We start from the raw sequence: 23,359 nt of genomic DNA, 5'->3' as shown, positions 1-23,359 counted from the left end.
AAACTATACATGTTCTACCTTTGTGCAGCATATATTCTCTGGCTCTGTAGGCATCATACAACAGTTCCCACATGAGCGATTTCTAGATTATCGTGACAGAATATGCTAATTAATGACTTTAAGATAGTTAACTCCACATCAGCTACATACATTAATCAATTTACCATTCAGAAACATCCTGTTGCATTCTACATGTTGTCAGTTCTTCTTGAGTGTCTCCATCATTGTCTGAATCCTTTCGAACATAAAAGGCTGAACAGTATCTAACATTCTGCATGAGGTAATCGCCACTGCTAACATGAGCTCTTAAAACTCTGCCCTCTTCTTAAGAGCAGCAGCTCATTTCCATTTAAAGGGACACACAAAAACGCAGCATTTTTGCTCACCCTGAAAAAACAACAAATTTAACATACTATTTATCTGAGGTGTGTTTTCTGCTAAAACTTCATATACACACTCTGGGGACATCAGAGACTTATTTTATAAACTTATTTTTAAAGGAGGCATTATATGACCCCCTTAAAGTTAATTTCTAATATAAAATATTTTACCAAAATGTATATTTTGTTTACATTATAGTTTATTAAAAATGCATATTTTATTTATGCATCGTCAGTCGTTCATGTTGTCAGGTTATGTAAAATGGAAATCGTTTCAAACATTCATGAATAAGTATATAACACTGAGAAAAACATCTCAAAGACTTTAAATGTCACATGCATCTGTCAAAGCACAACAGTGCTAGCAGCGGTAAATGCTTTTGTTTGAAGATAAATATAAATATATAGCAATCTCATGTTTCAGACAAATGAATCATGTGCCTTTCCTTCAGCAGCTCACTCTGTTCCCTCTGCTATTTTACATATGCATTTTGTTCATAGAAATGTATTATGACATGACTGACTGATGGTTTCTTTGCACAGTGTGCAGATATGTCTAATCGATAATCAAGTTCATTATCTATTATTATTATTATTATTATTATTATCTATTATCCATTTTATTAATTAGATGTTTCAGCCCTACATACAATAAATGAAACTACAGACAAAACTAATGGAATAATTATTTTTCTGTGTTTTCTCAGGACATAGAGTCAGAGAGGTGAATATTGTGCAATACAAAAAGTGTTGAACTGAAACTGAAAAGAAACACAATAATTGCACATAAAATACAATATTGACAAGATTATTTTGATTTAATTTTCGCTTTATACATTTTTTTCATATTCTTAAATATATGCACTCTTGTTTCAGGAGTGTGTATAGAGATAATCAGAGTGAGGAACAGGATTCTCATCAAACAGTGAATGATGAACTCCAGAGAGTCAAAGACAGAAACAAAACCAGCATGAAGAACAAGTATGAAAGATTATTTGATGGAACAAAACTCCAAGAGAATGAAACCCTCCTGAACAGGATCTACACACAGCTCTACATCATAGAGGGAGAGAGTGAAGGAGTGAATGAAGAACATGAGTTTTTACAGATGGACAAAATGGCCAGAACACAACCCTCAAAAGAAACTCCAATCTACTGCAATGACATCTTTAAAGCCTCACCTGAACCAGGATGTGAGGAGAAAGACCAAATCAAGACTGTTCTTACTAAAGGAATCGCTGGAATCGGAAAAACCGTCTCTGTGCAGAAGTTCATTCTGGACTGGGCCGAGGGAAAAGCCAATCAAGATGTAGATTTCATGTTTGTGCTTCCATTTCGAGAGCTGAACTTGATCCGAGATCATCAGTACAGTCTTCACAGACTTCTGCTGGACTTTCATCCTGAACTTCAAGATCTGGACTCAAAGATTTATGAGGAATGTAAAGTTGTGTTCATCTTTGATGGTCTGGATGAAAGCAGAATCAAACTGATGTTTTCAGATGCTCAGAAAGTTTCTGATGTGACTGAGACTTCATCAGTGGGTGTGTTGATGTCAAACCTCATGAAAGGAGAGCTGCTTCCCTCTGCTCTCATCTGGATCACCTCCAGACCAGCAGCAGCCAATCAGATCCCCTCCAAATACATCAACCGTCTGACAGAGATTCAGGGATTCAATGAGCCTCAGAAGGAGGAATATTTCAGGAAGAGAATCAGTGACGAGTATCAAGCCAGCAAAATCGTCTCACACATCAGAAGAGCAAGAAGCCTCCACATCATGTGCCACATACCCGTCTTCTGCTGGATCTCATCCACTGTGCTTCAAAAGCTCCTGCAAGAAGATCTGAGTGCAGAAATCCCCCAAACTCTGACTGAAATGTACATCCACTTCCTGCTGATTCAGATCAGCATGAAGAATCAAAAGTATGAAGAGAGAGATCCAGAGAAACTCCTGCAGTCCAACAGAGAAGTGATTGTGAAACTTGCTGAAGTGGCTTTCAAGCAGCTGATGAAGGGCAATGTGATGTTCTATGAGGAGGACCTGAGAGAGAGCGGCATAGACGTCACTGATGCCTCAGTGTATTCTGGGATTTGCACTGAGATCTTTAAGGAGGAATCTGTGATTCATCAGAGGAAAGTCTACAGTTTTGTCCATCTGAGTATCCAGGAGTTTCTTGCTGCTTTCTATTTGTTTTACTGCTATTTAACAAAGAACAATGAACCACTGCAGATTTTTCTGCATGAATATAGGATTTCCAGATTTTATGAAGACTGTATGTTTGGACTACAGTTTCTGGATGCAAAATCTAAACATGATCATGAACATAGATATGATAACCATGCATCTGACTCTCTGTATGATCTACTAAGGTCAGCAGTAATGAAGGCACTCAAGAGTGAGAATGGACAGCTGGATCTGTTCCTGCGGTTCCTGCTGGGCGTCTCACTGGAGTCCAATCAGAGACTCTTACAGGATCTTCTGACACACACAGAGAACAGCTCAGAGAACATTTTAGAAATCACACAGTACATTAAAAAGAAGATCAAATATAATGATCATTTTTATAATCCCTCAGCAGGTCAATCCATCAATCTGTTCCTCTGTCTGCTGGAAGTGAAAGATCAGACTCTGTCCAGAGAGATTCAGGAGTTTGTGAAATCAGACAAACAGTCAGAGAAACTCTCTCCTGTTAACTGCTCAACAATCGTCTACATACTTCAGATGTCAGAGGAGGTGCTGGATGAGCTGAACCTCAGAAAATATAGCACATCAGATGAGGGTAGAAGAAGACTGATACCAGCTGTTATCAAATGCAGAAAAGCTCTGTGAGTGTTTATTTTTCTAAATGAGAGATTTTCACCTAAATATAAAACTAAGAGACTTAAATGAATGAGTCTTAAAAGAGCATTCCTCTACATTAATTTATATTTTAGTTAATGTTAGTACATTTTCAAGCACAAAAACAGTCATATATATTTGCAGAAGTTGATGATTTTCCAGTCTCACTCTGACTTTTGTCAGTAAGGTTGCATTTACATTGCAAGTCTTAATGCACAGATCCAATTTTTTGACCATGTCCAATTTTTTTTTTTGGCCAGTCCTGTTAACATTCATTTTAGATGTGACTGGTATCCAATATCTGTATTTACATTACTTCCCAACCCAAAATGATTGTCATTGATAGTTTTACATGCACATGGTAGACCCTTGGATTTTGAATGGCCACGCTATTAAAATGATATATTTCACGTCGGGTGGCCATGATTATCTGTCAGAATGGATAAATTAACAGCTGTCATTGTAATGGATGTTTTGCAGCACAAAATCTGACTGAATGTTGTCTGGCTATCGCCAGACCAAGCTCAATTTAAAATTGAACATTGGTCTGGGGAGTCTATATGTATTTTCTACTGCACAAGAGGCATGATCAACGAGCATTATTCACGCAATTGGATAGTCCTTCAACCAATCAGATCAACGATCCGGGTGACATACTTTGCAAAGCGATGCAAAAACTCCAGACAGGTTTAAGCTGCGTTCCATTTGACAGGGTCCCTACGCAGTGTTCACTGCTCCCTACTCCCTGAGCACGGTATATCCGTTGAAGTGGACTTCGCTGACAATAATCACTCATTTGGAACACACTACAAACGTCATCAAAGAAAGTCAACGACGGTGTCGCACAGATAATGATATAACAAATAAATAGATATTATAATTTATTTTTAAATTTAAAATGGACTCTTAACAGATTTGAAGCTGTAGCCTCTCATGCCATATGAAAATAAATTCTCATTTTGGATAACTGTATAAACGTATTCTTAATCCACCGTCTGGGTCTCATGTTGTGCGCTTTCTTTTTCCACGCGCAGCCACATAGTAAACACTTCTGAGGTAAATTAAGTAAAATAAAAAATGACAGAGCCTCAGCTGCTTTTCAACACTTTTACTTTGTCATTTACTTTTTACATATTCATACAATAAAATATGCAAATGCACTCATTGCCATAACCATTCATACTTTCGTTCGTATAATAATAACAAAATTTATGAATACTCAAAATTCAAATGTAAATTCCTCCATCGGAGAGCCGTTAAAAACTCTTTCAACGGCTCTGCTCCATCGTAGTTCTGACTGGTGACGCGGTGCGCAATGACAGTTGGGTGATTTTACCTCTTCCTGTGAAGTGATGTATCGATGTTCCCTTATTCCCTATGCTGTTCGTAGTGCCCTTCGAACTGAACATGTTCGCCCCCTTCGGAATGGAATCTCACTTAAGATGGCGAAATACCCTGTGAAGTCCACTTCGCAGTCCACTTGCGGTCGAAAGGAACACACCTCTAGTTTGTATTGGTTTGTAGCATTGATCAGCGGTTTGCAGAAGCAGCAATGGCATTGAGCGATTTTTGCAGGTTGTGTAAAAAAAAAAAAAAAAACATGAAAATGAGTGGTATTTACACCCACTCGAGTGATTTGTTTGCTAAACTAAAGAAGTCATTCAGCATCGTCGAGAGGTTAAAAGGAATTGGATTGACGGTCGTGCTTGCCGTTGCTTCTCTATCGTCATTGTGTTATACCTGCCAATAGCGAGCAAGGTGGATAAGCCAGTCTGTGATTGGTTCCCGCAAAAGTGTAACAGACGCAGTAGAAATGAATGTACGGGTTTTCAGACTGAGTTGCCGGGCGAAATCAAATCGCTGGCAGATCAGGCTGGGTTTACCCAGTCTAGACTGAATGTATATAGACTGGAAAATAAAGGTAATTTGCATTTGTTATTTTATCTGCAGTTGTTAGTTTTAGAATTCTGCTGTGAAATAAAGTAGCAAGTAAGATTATATTTATTTAAATGAATTTGAGTGAGGGACTGAGAGAGAGACATTGATTGAAAAATGTCCTTTAATTCTCAGTTAATATTCCAAAATCATCAGCATTACATCAATCTTTTTAATTATTAAAAAGATAAAACATCTCTCCATCATCATCAACACAAAGAACATTTGCAACAGACCATTTTTCAACAAAAACCTGCAGATTATTAGTCAATTTGTGATGAGCATATTCAATTTTAAGACGTGCTGCTAATAGACCTAAAAAGACATCATAAACCTCTTTTGATCCTTTATCCTGAATCATATTTTTCCTTGAAAGCCATATAGAAAGTTTAGCCACTCCAAAAACATAATTCATCAAAACGCTTTTTTGTTTTTCTTTACAGAATACTTCGGTCCAAAAACAAACAAAGGAAAAGAAAAATATTCTCCCTAAATCAAACACCACTGTTCTAATACATTAAATAACACTCCTAACCTACAACATCAGGGGTCTCAAACTCAAACTCATTCGAGCACAAGAAAGCGCAAAATTTCTGAAAATTTACTTTCCTTTGCATTATTTTTCATTTACGTCAAATTTCATTACTAAAATATTTTTGCCATACTTAACAAAAAAAATAAAATGTAAACAGCAGTGTCTCTATTATTGTTACATACAGTATTAGTTTTTAACAGTTAGTGCAAATTATATGGTAAATGGCCCGCGGGCCGGCAGTTTGAGACCACTGTACAACATCCACAAAATAAATGCACCAAAGTTTCGTTTTGGGTACAAAATGTACATTCCATCCCTTGACTAGGATCTAAATGGGCTACATACAGGTCCTTCTCTAAAAATTAGCATATTGTGATAAAAGTTCATTATTTTCCATAATGTAATAATAAAAATTAAACTTTCATATATTTTAGATTCATTGCACACCAACTGAAATATTTCAGGTCTTTTATTGTTTTAATACTGATGATTTTGGCATACAGCTCATGAAAACCCAAAATTCCTATCTCAAAAAATTAGCATATTTCATCCGACCAATAAAAGAAAAGTGTTTTTAATACAAAAAAGTCAACCTTCAAATAATTATGTTCAGTTATGCACTCAATACTTGGTCGGGAATCCTTTTGCAGAAATGACTGCTTCAATGCGGCGTGGCATGGAGGCAATCAGCCTGTGGCACTGCTGAGGTGTTATGGAGGCCCAGGATGCTTCGATAGCGGCCTTAAGCTCATCCAGAGTGTTGGGTCTTGCGTCTCTCAACTTTCTCTTCACAATATCCCACAGATTCTCTATGGGGTTCAGGTCAGGAGAGTTGGCAGGCCAATTGAGCACAGTAATACCATGGTCAGTAAACCATTTACCAGTGGTTTTGGCACTGTGAGCAGGTGCCAGGTTGTGCTGAAAAACGAAATCTTCATCTCCATAAAGCTTTTCAGCAGATGGAAGCATGAAGTGCTCCAAAATCTCCTGATAGCTAGCTGCATTGACCCTGCCCTTGATAAAACACAGTGGACCAACACCAGCAGCTGACATGGCACCCCAGACCATCACTGACTGTGGGTACTTGACACTGGACTTCAGGCATTTTGGCATTTCCTTCTCCCCAGTCTTCCTCCAGACTCTGGCACCTTGATTTCCGAATGACATGCAAAACTGAGCAACAGTCCAGTGCTGCTTCTCTGTAGCCCAGGTCAGGCGCTTCTGCCGCTGTTTCTGGTTCAAAAGTGGCTTGACCTGGGGAATGCGGCACCTGTAGCCCATTTCCTGCACACGCCTGTGCACGGTGGCTCTGGATGTTTCTACTCCAGACTCAGTCCACTGCTTCCGCAGGTCCCCCAAGGTCTGGAATCGGTCCTTCTCCACAATCTTCCTCAGGGTCCGGTCACCTCTTCTCGTTGTGCAGCGTTTTTTGCCACACTTTTTCCTTCCCACAGACTTCCCACTGAGGTGCCTTGATACAGCACTCTGGGAACAGCCTATTCGTTCAGAAATTTCTTTCTGTGTCTTACCCTCTCGCTTGAGGGTGTCAATGATGGCCTTCTGGTCGGCAGTCTTACCCATGATTGCGGTTTTGAGTAATGAACCAGGCTGGGAGTTTTTAAAAGCCTCAGGAATCTTTTGCAGGTGTTTAGAGTTAATTAGTTGATTCAGATGATTAGGTTAATAGCTCGTTTAGAGAACCTTTTCATGATATGCTAATTTTTTGAGATTTTTGGGTTTTCATGAGCTGTATGCCAAAATCATCAGTATTAAAACAATAAAAGACCTGAAATATTTCAGTTGGTGTGCAATGAATCTAAAATATATGAAAGTTTAATTTTTATCATTACATTATGGAAAATAATGAACTTTTATCACAATATGCTAATTTTTTGAGAAGGACCTGTATTTGTTAGTGGATATAGCCCCGTGTATTATTTTCCACTGAAGATCTCCCGTCCGTTTATCGATTGGTAATTTACACAAAGATCTCCAACAACCTTTCACAGATTGATCTGGCCCAAAAAATTAAACCACCTTCATGGTTTCATTTGTTCCAAAGACCTCATATGAAGTACCTTTACACACACAATATAAGTCTGTTTCTTGCCCAGCTCTTCAAAGGAACCCAACTGTACATTTGAGAATGAAAGAAAGACCAAGCCAGAGAAACATCAAGAAATGGGAAAACATATTAACATCCATCTGACTAGTCGTATCACAATCACTAGCAAATTCCTTCAGTGACTGTGGCAATGACTCACAGACCTCCTCCACTATTTTTTTTAATCAATCATTCAGATCTTATATTGGCCAATTACCCCAATTCAACTAGAGATGAGTGCATGGCTTTGAAGAGATGGCCTATCTTTGTAGATCCTGCCTCTTTCTGTACATCCTGACTCTCTCAGTTCTGAACGTAAACTGGCAGACTTTAATGACCTTACACAAATAAAGTCATTATAAAAAAGTGTCCACATACCAGGTAAGGCATTTAAATGTCTCAATACCTTCAAAATCTGCCGTGCATGTATAACTGAATCATAAAAAGATGTTAAACCTCCATAATCCATTTCTTCAGTTTTTTAACAGAAAAAGTTGCTAGCTGTAACCCAGCCTTCCTGCCTTCTTTAAAAGCAACTCTGCAGTTTCATGTCAACTCAACCCATTTCCATATAAAATTCTTTGTGCAGTCCCTGCCCCCCCTCACAAAGAGGAAGAGGAAGGACTGCAGGTCTTACCCAATGACACACTGACCAAAAAAAATAACAAATTCTAACATTTTCTTCTGTAAACTTTGAATCAAAGCATTTGGTGGAAAAAAAAGAAAAAACCCTAAACTTAAAACTAAACTAAAATTTTTAATCCATTATTTCTTCATTTCAAACTTCCAGGTAAACACAGCATCTTTTCCTCTTCCCACTTTCCTACTTGTAAAGCCTCACTTTTATTCCAATTAACTTTTGATGAGGAAAGCCTTTACAATTGTACATACATCATCTTTATTTTTAATAAATAAATTAATATCAGCAGCATATGCTGATACAACTAAAGGAGAGTCAAATTTACTGCCTAGTAAAATAAAACCAGTCAAGTGATTTCTTAGGAAACATTAAAGGGGTTCAATAGCTAGGTGAATACAGCTGTCCAGAAATAGGACAACCTTGCCTTATTCCTCTTTCTACTTATATTGGTCGACTTAGCCCCTTCCCCACTTTAACCAGCTTACCCAGGCTATAAACCTCTCTCCAAAACCAAAGGCTTTTAAGACAGAAAACAAAAAACTGTGATCGACTCTGCCAAAAGGCTTTCTCTTTTTTAGAAATTAATGTTAAAACAGCTCTATACAGGAGGTTGGAATAAAATTTTCTTTAAAAGTGCTCATCAGGACCTCATGTACATCAGGTAAAACTAGAGATTCACTGCTAAATTCAAATGTGATTTGGCGCTGATCCATAGACAGACGCAGAAAATAGAAAACAGTATTGCTACCCCACCACTAACATTACTTCCATGATTTAGAAAAAGTTGACCACCCCAAGATAAACCCCTGTCAACTTCATGTTATAAGTGAAAAATAGTTATTTTTTTCATTTTTCAGAGCGATTTCTGTCTTCCGGTTTGAAAAGCTGAGCCGGAACAACGTCACAAAATCTGTCGTAATCGTGTACTTTCGGCCCAAGTATGGGCATGGTCGAACATGCTGACATAGACCGTTTTGAGCAATTCTCAACATATATTCATGACATAAAGCTCATTTAATCCAATCACTGCACTGTAGTATGCATAAGATTATAATTGCGGTATTATGCATGATGAAGTGTCACTTCTCTCGCCTCGGTCTCTTGTCATTCAGAGACATATCGTTGATGTTCGTTTCCTCAGTGCCACAACACAATGTGTTTTCCTGAGACGCGACCAGAGCAGAGGTTTGTGTGCATGTGGATTGTTTTGCTGTAATCTACCAGCACAAATGGAAAATATGTTCGCGTGAGATTGCATCACAGCGGAGAATTCAAATGTCACAAAAGTGCGGCTCATTCTCCTCTGCCTGCTTTAGCTGCATTCAAACATGCGAGCCATAGGCTGTTTCCTTCAGCACAGCAGCACATGTGTTGTTTGTATTTTACTCACGATGCGGTCAGAACTGGAGTTTGAATACGAACTCATGAAAAATATGATTGTTATTATGATATACAGGCGAAGTGCGCATATGCTCGGTTTCAGCGCGGAGCTCCGCGATGAGTTTAATAACACTAGCCACGTGGCTCATAGCTCATACAGAATAAAGTATCTATGTTTTAAAGTTTTTATTTCACACATTCTCCTGCACTAATCATTAACACTCTGAGGTCTGAGGTATCGCAGGCAATACCACCTCAGTTTTTTCTTACCAGTGTGAAAGAGACTCAAAATACTCCATCAATGTTGCATATACAATTAAGAGTTATACACCATTTTAATCTGTGGAATATCTTTTATTTGTGTACAAATAAAAACAAAATGTTGTGCTTTTTGCAAAATAAAGAAAACTAACATGATGCGTGATCTCTCGTCTCCCTCTGAACGAAGTCCAATCTGATAGTTCTCAGAAAATGAAGTGTAACTTAGTGAATACTAATCACAAAAAAATTAGACTTGTGTCTAAAGAAACATTGAAATGTCAGGTTTTAAATCGTGTAAGTCAAATCGAAAACAAATATTCTCTGTTTATGTAATCTGTATGAAAAGAGAGCCATGTCAGAAGTCTGTGATTCAGCTCATTATCTGCTAATGCGGCCACGCCCACGGAGCCAGCGCTATTCTGAGGCAAATTCTGAGGCAATACATGCATACATCGTCTCAATCATGTATTTATTGTCTTGAAAAGTGTTTTTCTGTATGTTAAAGTGATCTCTGGCCTCTGTTAGTTCCTGGAGAGCCACAGGGTGGTTCTTCTTTAGATTAATTTGTGGACTAAAGGGGCAGAGCGCCCTCCGGCTGCAAGTATGAATTGAAAACACAGTATCCAGCGTTCATAGTGACGACAATAAATATTGAATAAATATTACTCCTCTGTATAGAAAATTTATATAAACATATGAGAATCCGTCAATATTTCTCCAAATGTGCATGCTTTTAAGCTAAAAGACTATATAAAATGCCGTAGAGGTAACATAATTGTTCAAACACTTTGCATCACAGAAATACATTATATTTTAAAGTATATAATAGAATACCATTATTTTAAATTGTAATAATATTTCACAGTATTGCTGTTTTTTCTGTATGTTTGATATACACCGTGATGAGCTTGAGACATGATCACAGAGGGTTTTTTCACAGCCTACCTGACTGAAAGGCCTCATTATTTATGCAAGTCATTACAACTCATTATGTGATTCTTTTGTCTTCTCAGGTGTAAATGACCCATTATTCATGATGATTCACGCCTCCACGCATACTGTGTTTCTTGACAAAAAGTGTCTTATATTTTTATAATTTAAATCTCTCTATTGTTTTATATGAACGAGTAGGCAGCATAATTTTTACATCATTCTGAAGCAAAAACTCTAGTCTACAATCTCCAATACCCAGAAGTCTTGTGAACACAGATGTAATATATATTTTTTGGCTTTATTTCAGTGACTTAAGTTTTTAGTTTTTTCAATAACCACGCATAAACATTATTCCTTCAAAAACACAAACATGTACATACATGTTCCTCACATATTATTGTAGCCTAGTTTGTGCTGAATATAGTGTAATGACACTTTTGTCATTTATATGTTTATGAACAACTGAAAAAGCACAAATGTCAGGGCATGTCAAAACTTCTCCAGGGCCCCAAAAATCCTCAGACCCCTAAGGGTTAACCAGCACGGCGTAATTATGCACACATATTTCATCAAGTCTTCTTCAAATGAATTATATGTGCAAACTGGACAATGATACAGTGGTGTAGCCTATCTGAACGCGACGACACGATTATTCTAATAGACAAAAGACTGATTTTGAGACTGCAGTGCTCGTAAATGTAATCAAAGTAGCCTATTATTCTCACAGTCACACAGACTTTCAGTTTGTTTGTTGTCTTCTGTCACATGTTCCTTTGTTCTAGTTTCCTGCCACAATCAGTTTCCATGGACACTAATCTATTCATCACAGCTGTTTGTCATTTGAGTTAATCAGTCTGTCTATTTAAGTTCCTGTATCTGTTCAGTTAGTGGTCGGGTGTCGTTCGTGTGTACCTTGGTGTTTGTTCCTGTCCTGTTCCTGTACTCTCCAGTTGGATTATCTAGTAAAAGACTTGTTTTGATCTCATCTTCTCATTGTGTGCTTTATACTCTCTAGGTATTGTAACAGAACACCTGACCAAAACAGTTAGCGATGTGTCTTTTTGTAGGATTTTCTTTTTGTGTTTTCGTGTTCAGTGTTTTTGTTTCTGTTTTTTTTCACTTCCGCTTACACCATGGACCCTTCCGGTAGACTTATATACCCAGGTGTTGCACTAATGTGCCTTGAGCAGGGAGAAAGCTCCCTCGAGAGTCATGTAGAAAGATTTCTGAATCTCGCTCATCTGACCACCTTCCCGGATTACTGCCTGTGCACGTTCCTTCTTGTAGGACTTAACAACACCACACATGCACAGCTATCCAGGGAGGGACCTCGAGGGAGCTTCGCGTCATATGTGGAGTGGGTGCTGGCTTCCTGCGGATCACCACTCACCATTGAAGTTGCCACCAGCCCCACTCCCCAGCCAGTGCCCAGCCTGAACCACCCAGACAGCGAGGATTTTCGACCTGAGCCCACCGCAGGTAGCACGACGGAGACCGCCGCGATTGAGCCGCCCACGCATACAAGAGCGATCGGGGGTAACATTGCCATGGAGCCCAAGCAGCTTGAACCTGACCAGGTCATCCATCGCCGAGGGAGTGTTGGTGGACGTCGAGGGACTGGAAGTGAGCCCCGCCCACCCCCCCGCTACTGAGAGTGAGTTTTTTGCTGAAACACTGCTGGACTTAAGGTGTGGAGAGGACATTTTCCTTGCCCCTGTCCAGCTGGTCCCGTCCAGCGTGCTTCTCCCACCTTATCTACAACCTCTTTCCCTGCCTACTACCATCTGTGCCATCCAGTTATCTACTTCTCCCTTCAGTCCCACAATACCACCTCCTCTCAGTAGCGTGGTACCTTCTCGGGCCTGCTGGGATCCGTCTCCTCCTGGGCACGAGGAGCCCGAAACTCCGCCTCCAGCTTCGGACAGATTCGATCTGCCTCCATCCATCGCCCTGACTCCTGCGCCTATGCTCCTTCCACCCTCGACCTCGGAGTTGACCATCGGCCTTATGACAATGCCGGACTCCCTCGGCATGTCGGCTCCACCTGGGTCAGACATCGCTGCACCTCCGCTGCTGACCTACGGACCATCCGCTGCTCTCTGGTTCTCCACCCCTTCCACTACGGCTTGCTCCGCCCTACCTCAGGCTCCGTCTCCACCCTTGGTCGCTCCAACGCGTCTACAGACCTCCGGATCCCCTCCTCGATCGCTGGAGGTCGTCACTGCAGCTCCGTCGCGGCCGCTAGGATCATCACCATCTCTTCACCACCTCAGTTCGTTGACTGCGCGGTGGGCTCCATCCTCGCCGTCGTTGACTGCGTGGTGGGCTCCATCCTCGTCGTCGTTGACTGCGTGGTGGGCTCCATTCTCGTCGTCGTTGACTGCGGTCTTCCCCACGGCAGTCGTCATTAACATCCTTCCATGGCTCTTCCCTCCATCAACGCCGCCGTGGGGCACAACCCTGGCTGGTGCCTGGCATAACATCTTACATCCCCTGTTCAAGGCCATATATAATTCCTTTAGAATTGATGGTAACAATGATAGATAACACTGATGTAGAAGCACCAATTCATGATTTTAAGCCTAAACTTGACATAATCTGTAAACTTGTCCCTCAAATCTGATTGGATGATTTGAATGTTGTTCCAGGGTCAACAAAAATGTTGGTACTCAGCAATATCAGGTTATGCATAATATTCTCCTCCATGCTTTATCTTAAAGGAGGCATCCAAAGACTGTGTTGGAGAATCCAGGAACATGAACACATGTCTGCAAAGTGAGATTACATTTTAAACATGCATCTTTACACCCGAGAGTCACCATCTTAAAACAACTTGTAAATATTCCAAACCTACATTGCTCTTGTCCTGTCAATTTATTAGGAATGAAATGTGGCACACCTGAAACAACTACTCTTGTAGAAGGTACTGATAGCAGTGAAACGTCTCTGTTATGTATATAACCTTAGTGCCCTGAATAGGGAACGAGATGCTGCGTCAATCGCTGTGGGAACACCTCTGCGTGATTGCGTTGTGAAGCGCATATGAAATCTGTCCAATCGGGAGACGGTACGTCATAGGCGGGTGACGTCACTGACTAGGAACTATAAAGCTGGCCCGAAAACACTCTCATTCAGCTTCTGAAATACTGAAGCAAGTCGCTTACGGGCATGCCAGGAGTATCTGATTTGTGACACAATATGTTTGACTGTCAGCATTTTGAACTTGAGCTTCGCTACTGTTCGATTCAACTGACGTAGATCTAAAATCCGTCTTTCTGTGGCACAATGAAATATCGGCTGTAAAACCCTGATTCTCTGCTTGGAGGAGGAACCCTTTCTATAGCCCCCTTTCGCAAGAGAGTTTCTACTGCTTGTGCCATCACCGGAGCCTGCTCGGGGCCCACCACCGTGGGCAGAACCCCGTTGAATCGGGGTGGGCGTGTTTTGAACTGAATCGCATACCCCTTTTCTATTGTGTGCAGGACACATTGAGATACTTTTGACAGATTTTTCCACTCTGACAGAAAATCTACTAAGGGAACCAGCCTCTCGAGGCTGGCTTCTGGTGGAATATGGGCAGCCAGCACAGTGCCCTGAAGCGGAGCCCCGGCAGGGAACAACTGAGCTGACTGCAGAGAAAGCACGCCACCCTCGGGTGACACGCGGGGAACTACTGCGCCCCGGCATTTCGGTGGGGTTGGCAGAGTGCCTCCCTGAGGGCACCCGAAGACATACGGGAACCGTTGAGAGAGGTGAACACTGTTTGCCTCCGGAGGGGACCACCCTCAGGATCCTGACGCTTTTGGCATCAGGATTTCTTTGCCGAAGCCCTCTTGGCAGCAATTACAGCCCTCAGGTCTGTCTTGCCCCTTGAGGACTTCGACTGAGAGTGTTGCCCCGCCTCCCAAATCTTCGGAGGGGGAGTATGGGTAGCAACGCTCTGCTTCTTCTGTTGCCTATGTTGGTGCGAGGAGCTCGTTCTCGGCTTCGGCTGCTCCCGCCCAGCATCTGAAGGGACTTGGGTATGGCGAGGAAGAAACTGCTGCTGCGCAGCAGCCTGCTTCCTCGCCTCCTGAAACCTCTCAGCGACTGTAGTAACAGCGTCACCGAAGAGGCCAGACAGATTCAGTGGAGCAGAGAAACGTCTTATCTCGTTCTTTGATGTCAGACAGATTTAACCTAAGGTGGCACTCCATGGCCACCAGGGCTGCCATAGATCGGCTGATTGACTTGGCTATCTCCTTGGTGGCATGGAGAGCTAAATCTGCTGACTGACGTAACTCGTGGATGAAGTCAGCCCCCACTTCCTCACTAACCCCCAAGTCCTTCAGCAGGTCAGCTTGGTATCCTTGCAGTATAGCCATCATGTGCAAGCACGACGCAGCTTGACCTGCTGCCGAGTACGCTTTGCCCACTAGCGCTGATGTAGTCTTTAGCGGCTCAGTGGGCAACGTCGGGGCTTTGAGGGACGATGCCGCCTGTGGAGAGAGATTGCTCACAAGCGTCTCTTCCGCTCTTGGCAGCGCCCCAAACCCGTGTTTCCTCATTCCAACCACGTTACTGTAAGTGGAGGTTTGAGGGGTGAAAATATGATATCAGTCTCTTCTACGATCTCGACACCTCAGTGTGAATATCGGGGAAAAAACGGTAGCGCCTGATGTGGAGGTAGAGTAGACCTCGATGGTAGAAAATGTTCATCAAGTTTACTTTTGGTCTGCTGCTCTTGCTTCTCGGCTGGCCAATCGAAGTTAAGCTTGGCAACAGCACGAGTAAGCACCTCCATGAGCTCCTCGCTCGCGGGAGAGTGAAGTGGTGAGTCTTCAGTCTCTCCCGTTCCTCAGAACTGGATGCCATTAATGTGACTGTGTCGACCAGAGCATAAGAAACAGCAATGCGTGCTTCCTGCCTTCGAATCGACACACTGGATGCAGCAGGTGAGGGCAGAGATAAGGCTGGGCCCATCTCTAACCCTGCTGCTACATCCATTTGCGAACCCCAGGACATGAGACGCTGCCCTGCCTCAGCAGAAACGGGACCCGAGCCCTGGGGAATGCGAACCGAGCCGCTCTCCTCGAAGAGGGCCCAGCGGGAGTGCAGCGTTCTCGTAGGCAACTGCTCACAATGCACGCAGGCAGCCCCCTCGAGAGCTGCCTGGGCATGCTACACTCCCAAACAAGCAACACAAAGTTCATGTGTATCCCCACCCATAATGAAATGAGGGCAGAGATGAACACACTTTCTAAACTGTTGCTCGCTCGCCATAATACCAGAAAAATAATGATGGTAGACAGACAACAATAAATAAGACAGACAAGATCACACGTAGTGCTTGCTGAAGACACAGAAGCTGAATGAGAGTGTTTTCGGGCCGGCTTTATAGTTCCTGGTCAGTGACGTCACCCGCCTATGACGTACCGTCTCCCGATTGGACAGATTTCATACATGCTTCATGATGACATTCCCATAGCGATTACGCAGCGCTAGTTCCCTTGAAAGGGAACTTGAACAAACAAGTCATTAATAAATACCCCGCTTTCAATCAGAGCATGAACTTAGGCGTTCCTCTTTTAGAAAAACAACCGCAGCTTTATTCATTCGAGACACATGAGATACATTTACATAACCAACCTGTTCACCCACTGCAAGCAGAGCCTCTTTCATCAAAACACCAAGATCAGTGACAAAACGAACCCCGTGTCCAATGGACAGCGGCGGCGTCACAGAGTACGCCATTCTCCACGAAAATTCAAACAATCATTCTCACAACTGTTTTCCAGCCAATTTAAAAATAAATAAATAGCTCTTCATCCACATCTACTCACTCACACCAACGGAAAAAGGAAACCCAAAAGAGAAAGAGAGAGAGAGAGAGTAGTCTACCCAGTGAAGCATTTGGCTTATAATAAAATACACAGCAGTCTCTTAAATTAAATGGGCAGAGGTTGATATTCAGCTGCTGAATGTGTGTGCATATAAATCTATCTAGAAAAAAAATATCTAACTAGAAAAAAATATATAGACATATAAAGTTCCCACCTCAGTAATAAAGTTGCGAATTTTCAGTGCAAGTGCATACAGGCACGTCTGATTCACAATACAACATAAAAAGCTACCTTTTGGTGAGCAAACATGTTGCCCTCACCTTGTGGTAGCTTGGAATCAGATATGCATGTTCAGACATAGGTCACTAATCCTTTGGTTTAGTGGTGTAATTAAGCTGATACATAGCATTAAATGTTAGGTGCTAATGGGGGGGGTACACTATAATATAATGCAACAATATAACAAACTCAGGCATGCTTAATGTACGATGCCTGTATGTCACCTCAGTCGTCTTTACTTTGATTGCAATCCTCATCCATCAATTATATATAGAACCTAAATGTTAATGTGCAGTTTAATACATTCCTAATACATTTTATTTCAGTGTTTATTACATATTTCAGTCAATTTTACTCATCTCAGTATAGCAATATTTGGGAATAGCAATGGCAATTCACCAAGTTGTGTAGTAACTCACACCCATTAATTCACACAGAGACACACAAAACTTGCAGACTTCATATTAACAAAATTTTTTGCAGTTTAATATTCACAGACACTATATTGTGATTAGAATAAAGAATTTAAGAATAAAAAACAACTTACCTTTCACAATCATCGCCTCGATAGTTGATCCTCAAAATGAAAATGAAAAATGAAACCAGCTCTTCCTCTGGGGTAAATGCTTTTAGAATAATTTCTCACCACATCTCAAAACCATGAAAAGTACATGAAACATGCGTTTTTCAGAGCTGATGCAGACGTTCACTCTGTTGAATGAATCGCCTCAGAATTTGCGTTTGAATAGCGTCCCCACTTTGTGGGAGTGGCCGCATTAGTGGATAATAGCTTGAACCGCAAACTACTAACATGTCTCTATTTTCATATAGATCACATAAACAGAGAATATTTCTTTTTGATTTCACTTACATGATTTAAAACCTGACATTTCAACCTTTTCTTTAAACATATATCTCATTTTTGTGTCATTAGTATTCACTACGTTACAGTTAATTTTTGAAGGGAGTATCAGATTAGACTTCATTCAGTGAGAGACTGTGGCTCATGCATCATGTTAGTTTTCTTTGTTTTGCAAAAAGCACAACATTCTGTTTTTACTCTGAGTGTACAATAAATAAAATATGACATTTCACAGATTAGAATGGTATATAACTCTTAATTGATATGTCCAAAATTGACAGAGAATTTTTAGTCTCTTTCACACTGATAAGAAAAAAAACGCCAACGCCAGGGTGTTAAGATCATCTAACTGTGTGGTATAACTTAATGATGCAATTTCACATACTTCAGTAAATTAATAAAATAATTTTAACATATTGAGGATTAATGTTGACAGCCCTGACATATGTATATATATATATGTATATATAGTAATAGCCAATTTCAAAACACTGCATCAAAGCTTTATGAATCATTTGATTCGAATCAGTTATTCAGAGAGCCAAAGTCACATGATTTCAGTAGTTTGAGACGCAATCCGAAACACTGATTCAAATGTTATGTCATAGTTTAATCTTATGTAATTTCATCTCTGCTAATCTTTCTGCCAGTAATCTCTGGTCAGTGTTTTGAGAGTTAAAGATTTAATTTAAGAGATAATTTACAGTCAGTCTGTCGTAACGTTGATGTGTGTCTGTAGATGATCTTACTGTTGATGTGTGTGTTCTGTTCTCTTTTAGTCTTTCTGGCTGTAATCTCACTGCTCAGCATTGTGAAATTTTGGCGTCAGCTCTTCAATCCCCAAATTGTGTCCTGAGAGAGCTGGACCTGAGTAACAATGACCTGCAGGATTTAGGAGTGAAACTGCTTTCTGATGAACTGAAGAGTCCAAACTGTCAGTTGCAGATACTGAGGTATTTATGAACATATAAGAGATAATTTACAGTCAGCCAGTCATAATGTTGGTGTCTGTTTGTAGATGATTTGACTTATGTTTGTGCTCTACTTTCTTTCAGTCTCTCTGGCTGTAATCTCACTATTCATTGTTGTGAGAGTTTGTCATCAGCTCTTCAGTCCTCAAATTGTGTCCTGAGAGAGCTGGATCTGAGTCACAATGATATGCAGGACTCAAGTGTGAAGCTGCTCTCAGATGGACTGAAGAGTCCAAACTGTCAGCTGCAGATACTGAGGTATTAAGAACATATAAGGGATAATTTACAGTCAGTCTGTCATCATATTGATGTGTTTATAAATGGCATGACTGTTGATGTGTGTTCTGCTCTCTTTCAGTCTTTCTGGCTGTAACCTCACTGATCAGCATTGTGAGAGTTTGTCATCAGTTCTACAATCCTCAAACTGTGTCCTGAGAGAGCTGAACCTAAGTAACAATGACCTTGAGGATTTAGGAGTGAAGCTGCTCTTTGATGGACTGAAGATTCCCACCTGTCAGCTGCAGATACTGAGGTTTGATTTTTACAATCGGTTTTATTAATTTTTGTAGTATTAATGGCAAATTGTATGGTATGACAAATGGATGATTAGAGATTAGACTGTACAGAAATTGAATTATACAGGTAACACTAATACACACTAAATACACAGTCATGCAGTGCTGATGCTGCTAACATTGACAATTTGAGAACAAATTATAACAAGAATAGTTTGCACGGTTTGATGTGATATGAGCTAAGCAATCATTAGAATTAATCAATATTAGTAGCGCAATTTATTGTGATGCTTTTTTTTGTTGGTCAGAACAAAAGTGACTGATTTGTTACTTGTTCAGATGACATTCTCCGGTAAAAATTCTTACTTTGATCATACTTCTAAGACTACAATCTGTGATTTCAAAGTACCTGTACATTATCCACCGGTGCATTGACTGACAGCCATACATTCTACTCAAAACATTAGATTGCTGAGGAGCTGTGCTAATGCACAACCCACGTAAAGTTGATAGTTCCGCAACTAACTGCAATTGTAGCTTTTGAACAGAGATGGCGACAAAGAGGCAAAATTTACGGACTGCAGCTTTAAGCTTTTTTGCCACAACCAAGACTTAAAAAGCATGTGTAATGTTGTCACAGTCATATTCTGTTTTTGATTGAGTCATGTTTACTTCTGGTTGTCCCTGCCTGAGTACTTTGTTTTCTTTGGTTACTCATTAGTTAATCATTATCGTGCTGTTTCTGTTTGGTTCCCTTATTTACTGTGTGTAAATATACTCCTTGTTCTTTTCATTCCTTTGCCTTTTATTGTGTTGGATTATGTAGCATTACCCCTGTGTTTACTTCTAAATACTATTGGAAGTGTCTAAAGTTCATTTGTGATCCTTAATCCATGACTATGTGTAATAGAATAACCAACTGAAAAAGATATAAGATGGACTTACTCTGCAGAATGGTAGCTCTCCAAGAACAAGGTTGGACACTCCTGTTGTACCATAAAATAGCTGTGTGAAATGCTGCAAGAAAATATCTAGTTAAAAACGCAAAGTTGTAGTGAACTAAATGTAAGAATATCAGTTTTACGTGTGAATATTAACATTTTTTAACATCACATTTTTTAAAACTCAAAATAAATAGTCTAAGAAGGGGAAATGTGTACAGGAATGGCCTATAACTATTTTCCCTAAGGGCCTCAAATAATAATTTGCGTATCTGATTCTGAGTATTCTTTATGTTATGTCAGTTGTGATGTTAAATAAAGCTTGCAACATGTAAGCGAGAAACATGTGGCTCATATATTATTCTCTCATGCAGTTACAGATGTAGCGTTTTGACTGAACCACTTCTACTTCTGCTGTACGAGAGATGAGAACACATTTTTACAATTTTCTGGGTTTTGAAATAGTCTGTGTTTGTGATGATTCCTTCCTTTCCTGCAAACAAAACTGCCACAGACTTCTACAAAGGATTGCAGTACTTGAAACAAAGTTACTTACGGGACTACCAAACCAGACAGGACACACAACAGAGCTTCGTCATGGACGTCCTCAGCACACAGCCGGTGAGTCCCATGAATCTAATGCCCCTAAACAGACCATACTGACTGCCGTAACTGATCAACATACTAATCGATGGCACAAACAGGGAGCGAGACCCAAAGGCACTCGAGACATCAGATTGTCACGAGTATCACATATTGCAGTAGCATCCTCTACCCCAAACACTAGTTCCCTACCACCGCCAATACATCTGGAGAACAGATTTGAAGTGTTAATGAATGTGGGTGAGGAATCTCCAGACGTGATGAATGTGGGTGAGGAATCCCCAAACATGATCGGACACAGATCAAATCAGCCAGCAGCTAACACCGATGCTAACTGCCGCTCAAGTTCGAGCAGACAGCGGCACTCAGCTCTTAGAGCAGCTGAGCCCCGGACTCTGATAGTGGGTGACTCTATTATCAGAAACATTAGCAGCAGGGATACAAATACATGCTGCCTTCCACAAGCAACAGTTTCTGATGTAAACAGGGAACTTAAGAGCATTCTGATGAAATATAAAACTGCAAATTGACTAATCATCCATGTGGGGAAAAATGATATTCGAAAGGAGCAGTCAGAACTCCTTAAAAAAGATTTCAATTAACTTTTTGAAGTGCTTAGAAGACTAAAAGTTCAGTTGTTCATCAGTGGACCACTCCCAGCAAGAGGAACAAATAGATTTACACAGTTGCTTGGGCTTAACACATGGCTGCAAAAAAACTGCAACTTAAAGGGACTGAATTTCATTGACAACTTCAATCTTTTCTGGAGTCAGAGACAAATGTTCACTCATGATGGCCTGCACCCAAACAAACTGGGCTCAAGAGTGCTAAAGGACAATATCTACTCCTGCCTCCATCATCCTTCAGCAGTGTGTGCAAATCCACTCAATCTGAATGGCACAAACACACCTGGACAGAGTACAACTGACCACAGGACTTAATTTCAGCACCTGAATGGACATGATGTTGACACATCCCACAAGGTCAATGACAACACCATGCAGCCACAACAACCACTGCTCACGGACACAATCCTGACTGAGCCCTGCCCACAGAGCTCACCGATAGACAGTGACGTGTTAGAACTGCTCCAAGACTCAGCACCCAAGGATGACTTTCGGGAAAACAGCCAGGGAAGCCAGGACAACATGTTACAGCCTCCGGTAACAACAGAACAACAGCCCCTCTCACTGGACACGTTATGCCTCTCTCCAGAATCCCGTCTTCTGTGCTTCTCAGAGAAAATGGAGGAACTGGTGTATGCTGGAACCAAACTCTCCCACTCTTTTGCTGCGAGCCCCCAGATATCAACAAAAAAGCGAGCCACGAAACCACCAAAGCCTGTGGGCCCAGCTCGGCCTCCCCATCCTCCTGCGAGAGCTCTTCGGCCCCTGCCACAACGCCAGGGCCTACATCCTCCTCCATCTGTTCTAGGTGAACCAAAAACAACCGATAACAGCTCTCAGTGACACCCAGTGTGCCTGTTGCTTTCTCTATTTCTGTTTTATTACGTGATAGAAAGCCTAAGGCCTTCTCAAACCGTTTGGCAAACCCATTTAATCTGCTACCTATTACACGTCAAACTAAGATTACTGTAGAGACAGAAAGTAAGACTGTTAAGTTAGCACTTTTAAATATCCGTTCACTTAAAAATAAATCACTTCTAGTCAATGACTTAATAACCACAAACAACCTAGATTTTATGCTTCTAAATGAAACATGGCATGCTGACAGTTGCAGTTCAACAATCCTGAATGAAACAGCCCCTCCTAACTTTACTTTTATGAGTGTCTGCAGAGCTGTTAGAAGAGGTGGAGGTGTAGCTGCTCTATTTAAAGATGTCTATCAATACAAGCAAGTGTCATTTGGTGATTACTTGTCTTTCAAATACTTGGGTATTGTGTTAAAAGGTGCTTCTCGCATTCTACTTATAGTTATTTACAGGCCTCCAAAATACTCTGCAGCCTTTGTGGAGGACTTTACAGAACTGTTATCAGCAATTTCCTTAGAGTTTGACTATTTTGCTATTACTGGGGATTTTAACATCCACATAGAAAATGCAGAATCCAATATGACAAAAGAAATCCTAACAGTTTTGAATACTTTTGATCTGACTCAGCATGTACATGGACCCACACACAATCGTGGACACACTCTAGATTTAATTATTAATAAGGGTCTAAACATTTCATCCATTGTCATTAAGGATGTAGCGCTATCTGATCATTTCTGTATTTTCTTTGATATATTGATCTCTCCGACTGTTGAAGCTAGATCTATCTCTGTCAAAAAGCGATGCTTAAATGAGAATACTAGTGCACTGTTTATGAAGGCTATATCTTTAACACCAAGCATATCTGCA

At 40.8% G+C, this 23,359-nt stretch overlaps 1 protein-coding gene across 7 annotated transcripts in view; it reads left to right on the top strand.

Annotated features, from left to right (window-relative positions):
* LOC125271592 (NACHT, LRR and PYD domains-containing protein 12-like) overlaps nucleotides 1-23,359 on the top strand; it is a 296,158-nt gene that overhangs the window by 18,307 nt on the left and 254,492 nt on the right. For all 7 annotated transcript variants that reach the window (XM_048195699.1, XM_048195693.1, XM_048195696.1 and 4 more), the window contains 4 exons: nucleotides 1,257-3,203; nucleotides 18,747-18,920; nucleotides 19,023-19,196; nucleotides 19,297-19,470. In XM_048195699.1, coding sequence (XP_048051656.1) covers nucleotides 1,257-3,203; nucleotides 18,747-18,920; nucleotides 19,023-19,196; nucleotides 19,297-19,470 — 2,469 coding nt within the window. The remainder of the gene's footprint in view (nucleotides 1-1,256; nucleotides 3,204-18,746; nucleotides 18,921-19,022; nucleotides 19,197-19,296; nucleotides 19,471-23,359) is intronic.

This window comes from Megalobrama amblycephala, linkage group LG7 (genome assembly GCF_018812025.1).
Source record: "Megalobrama amblycephala isolate DHTTF-2021 linkage group LG7, ASM1881202v1, whole genome shotgun sequence".
Taxonomy (NCBI): Eukaryota; Metazoa; Chordata; class Actinopteri; order Cypriniformes; family Xenocyprididae; genus Megalobrama; species Megalobrama amblycephala.
This window is presented reverse-complemented; position numbering and strand designations above follow the sequence as displayed.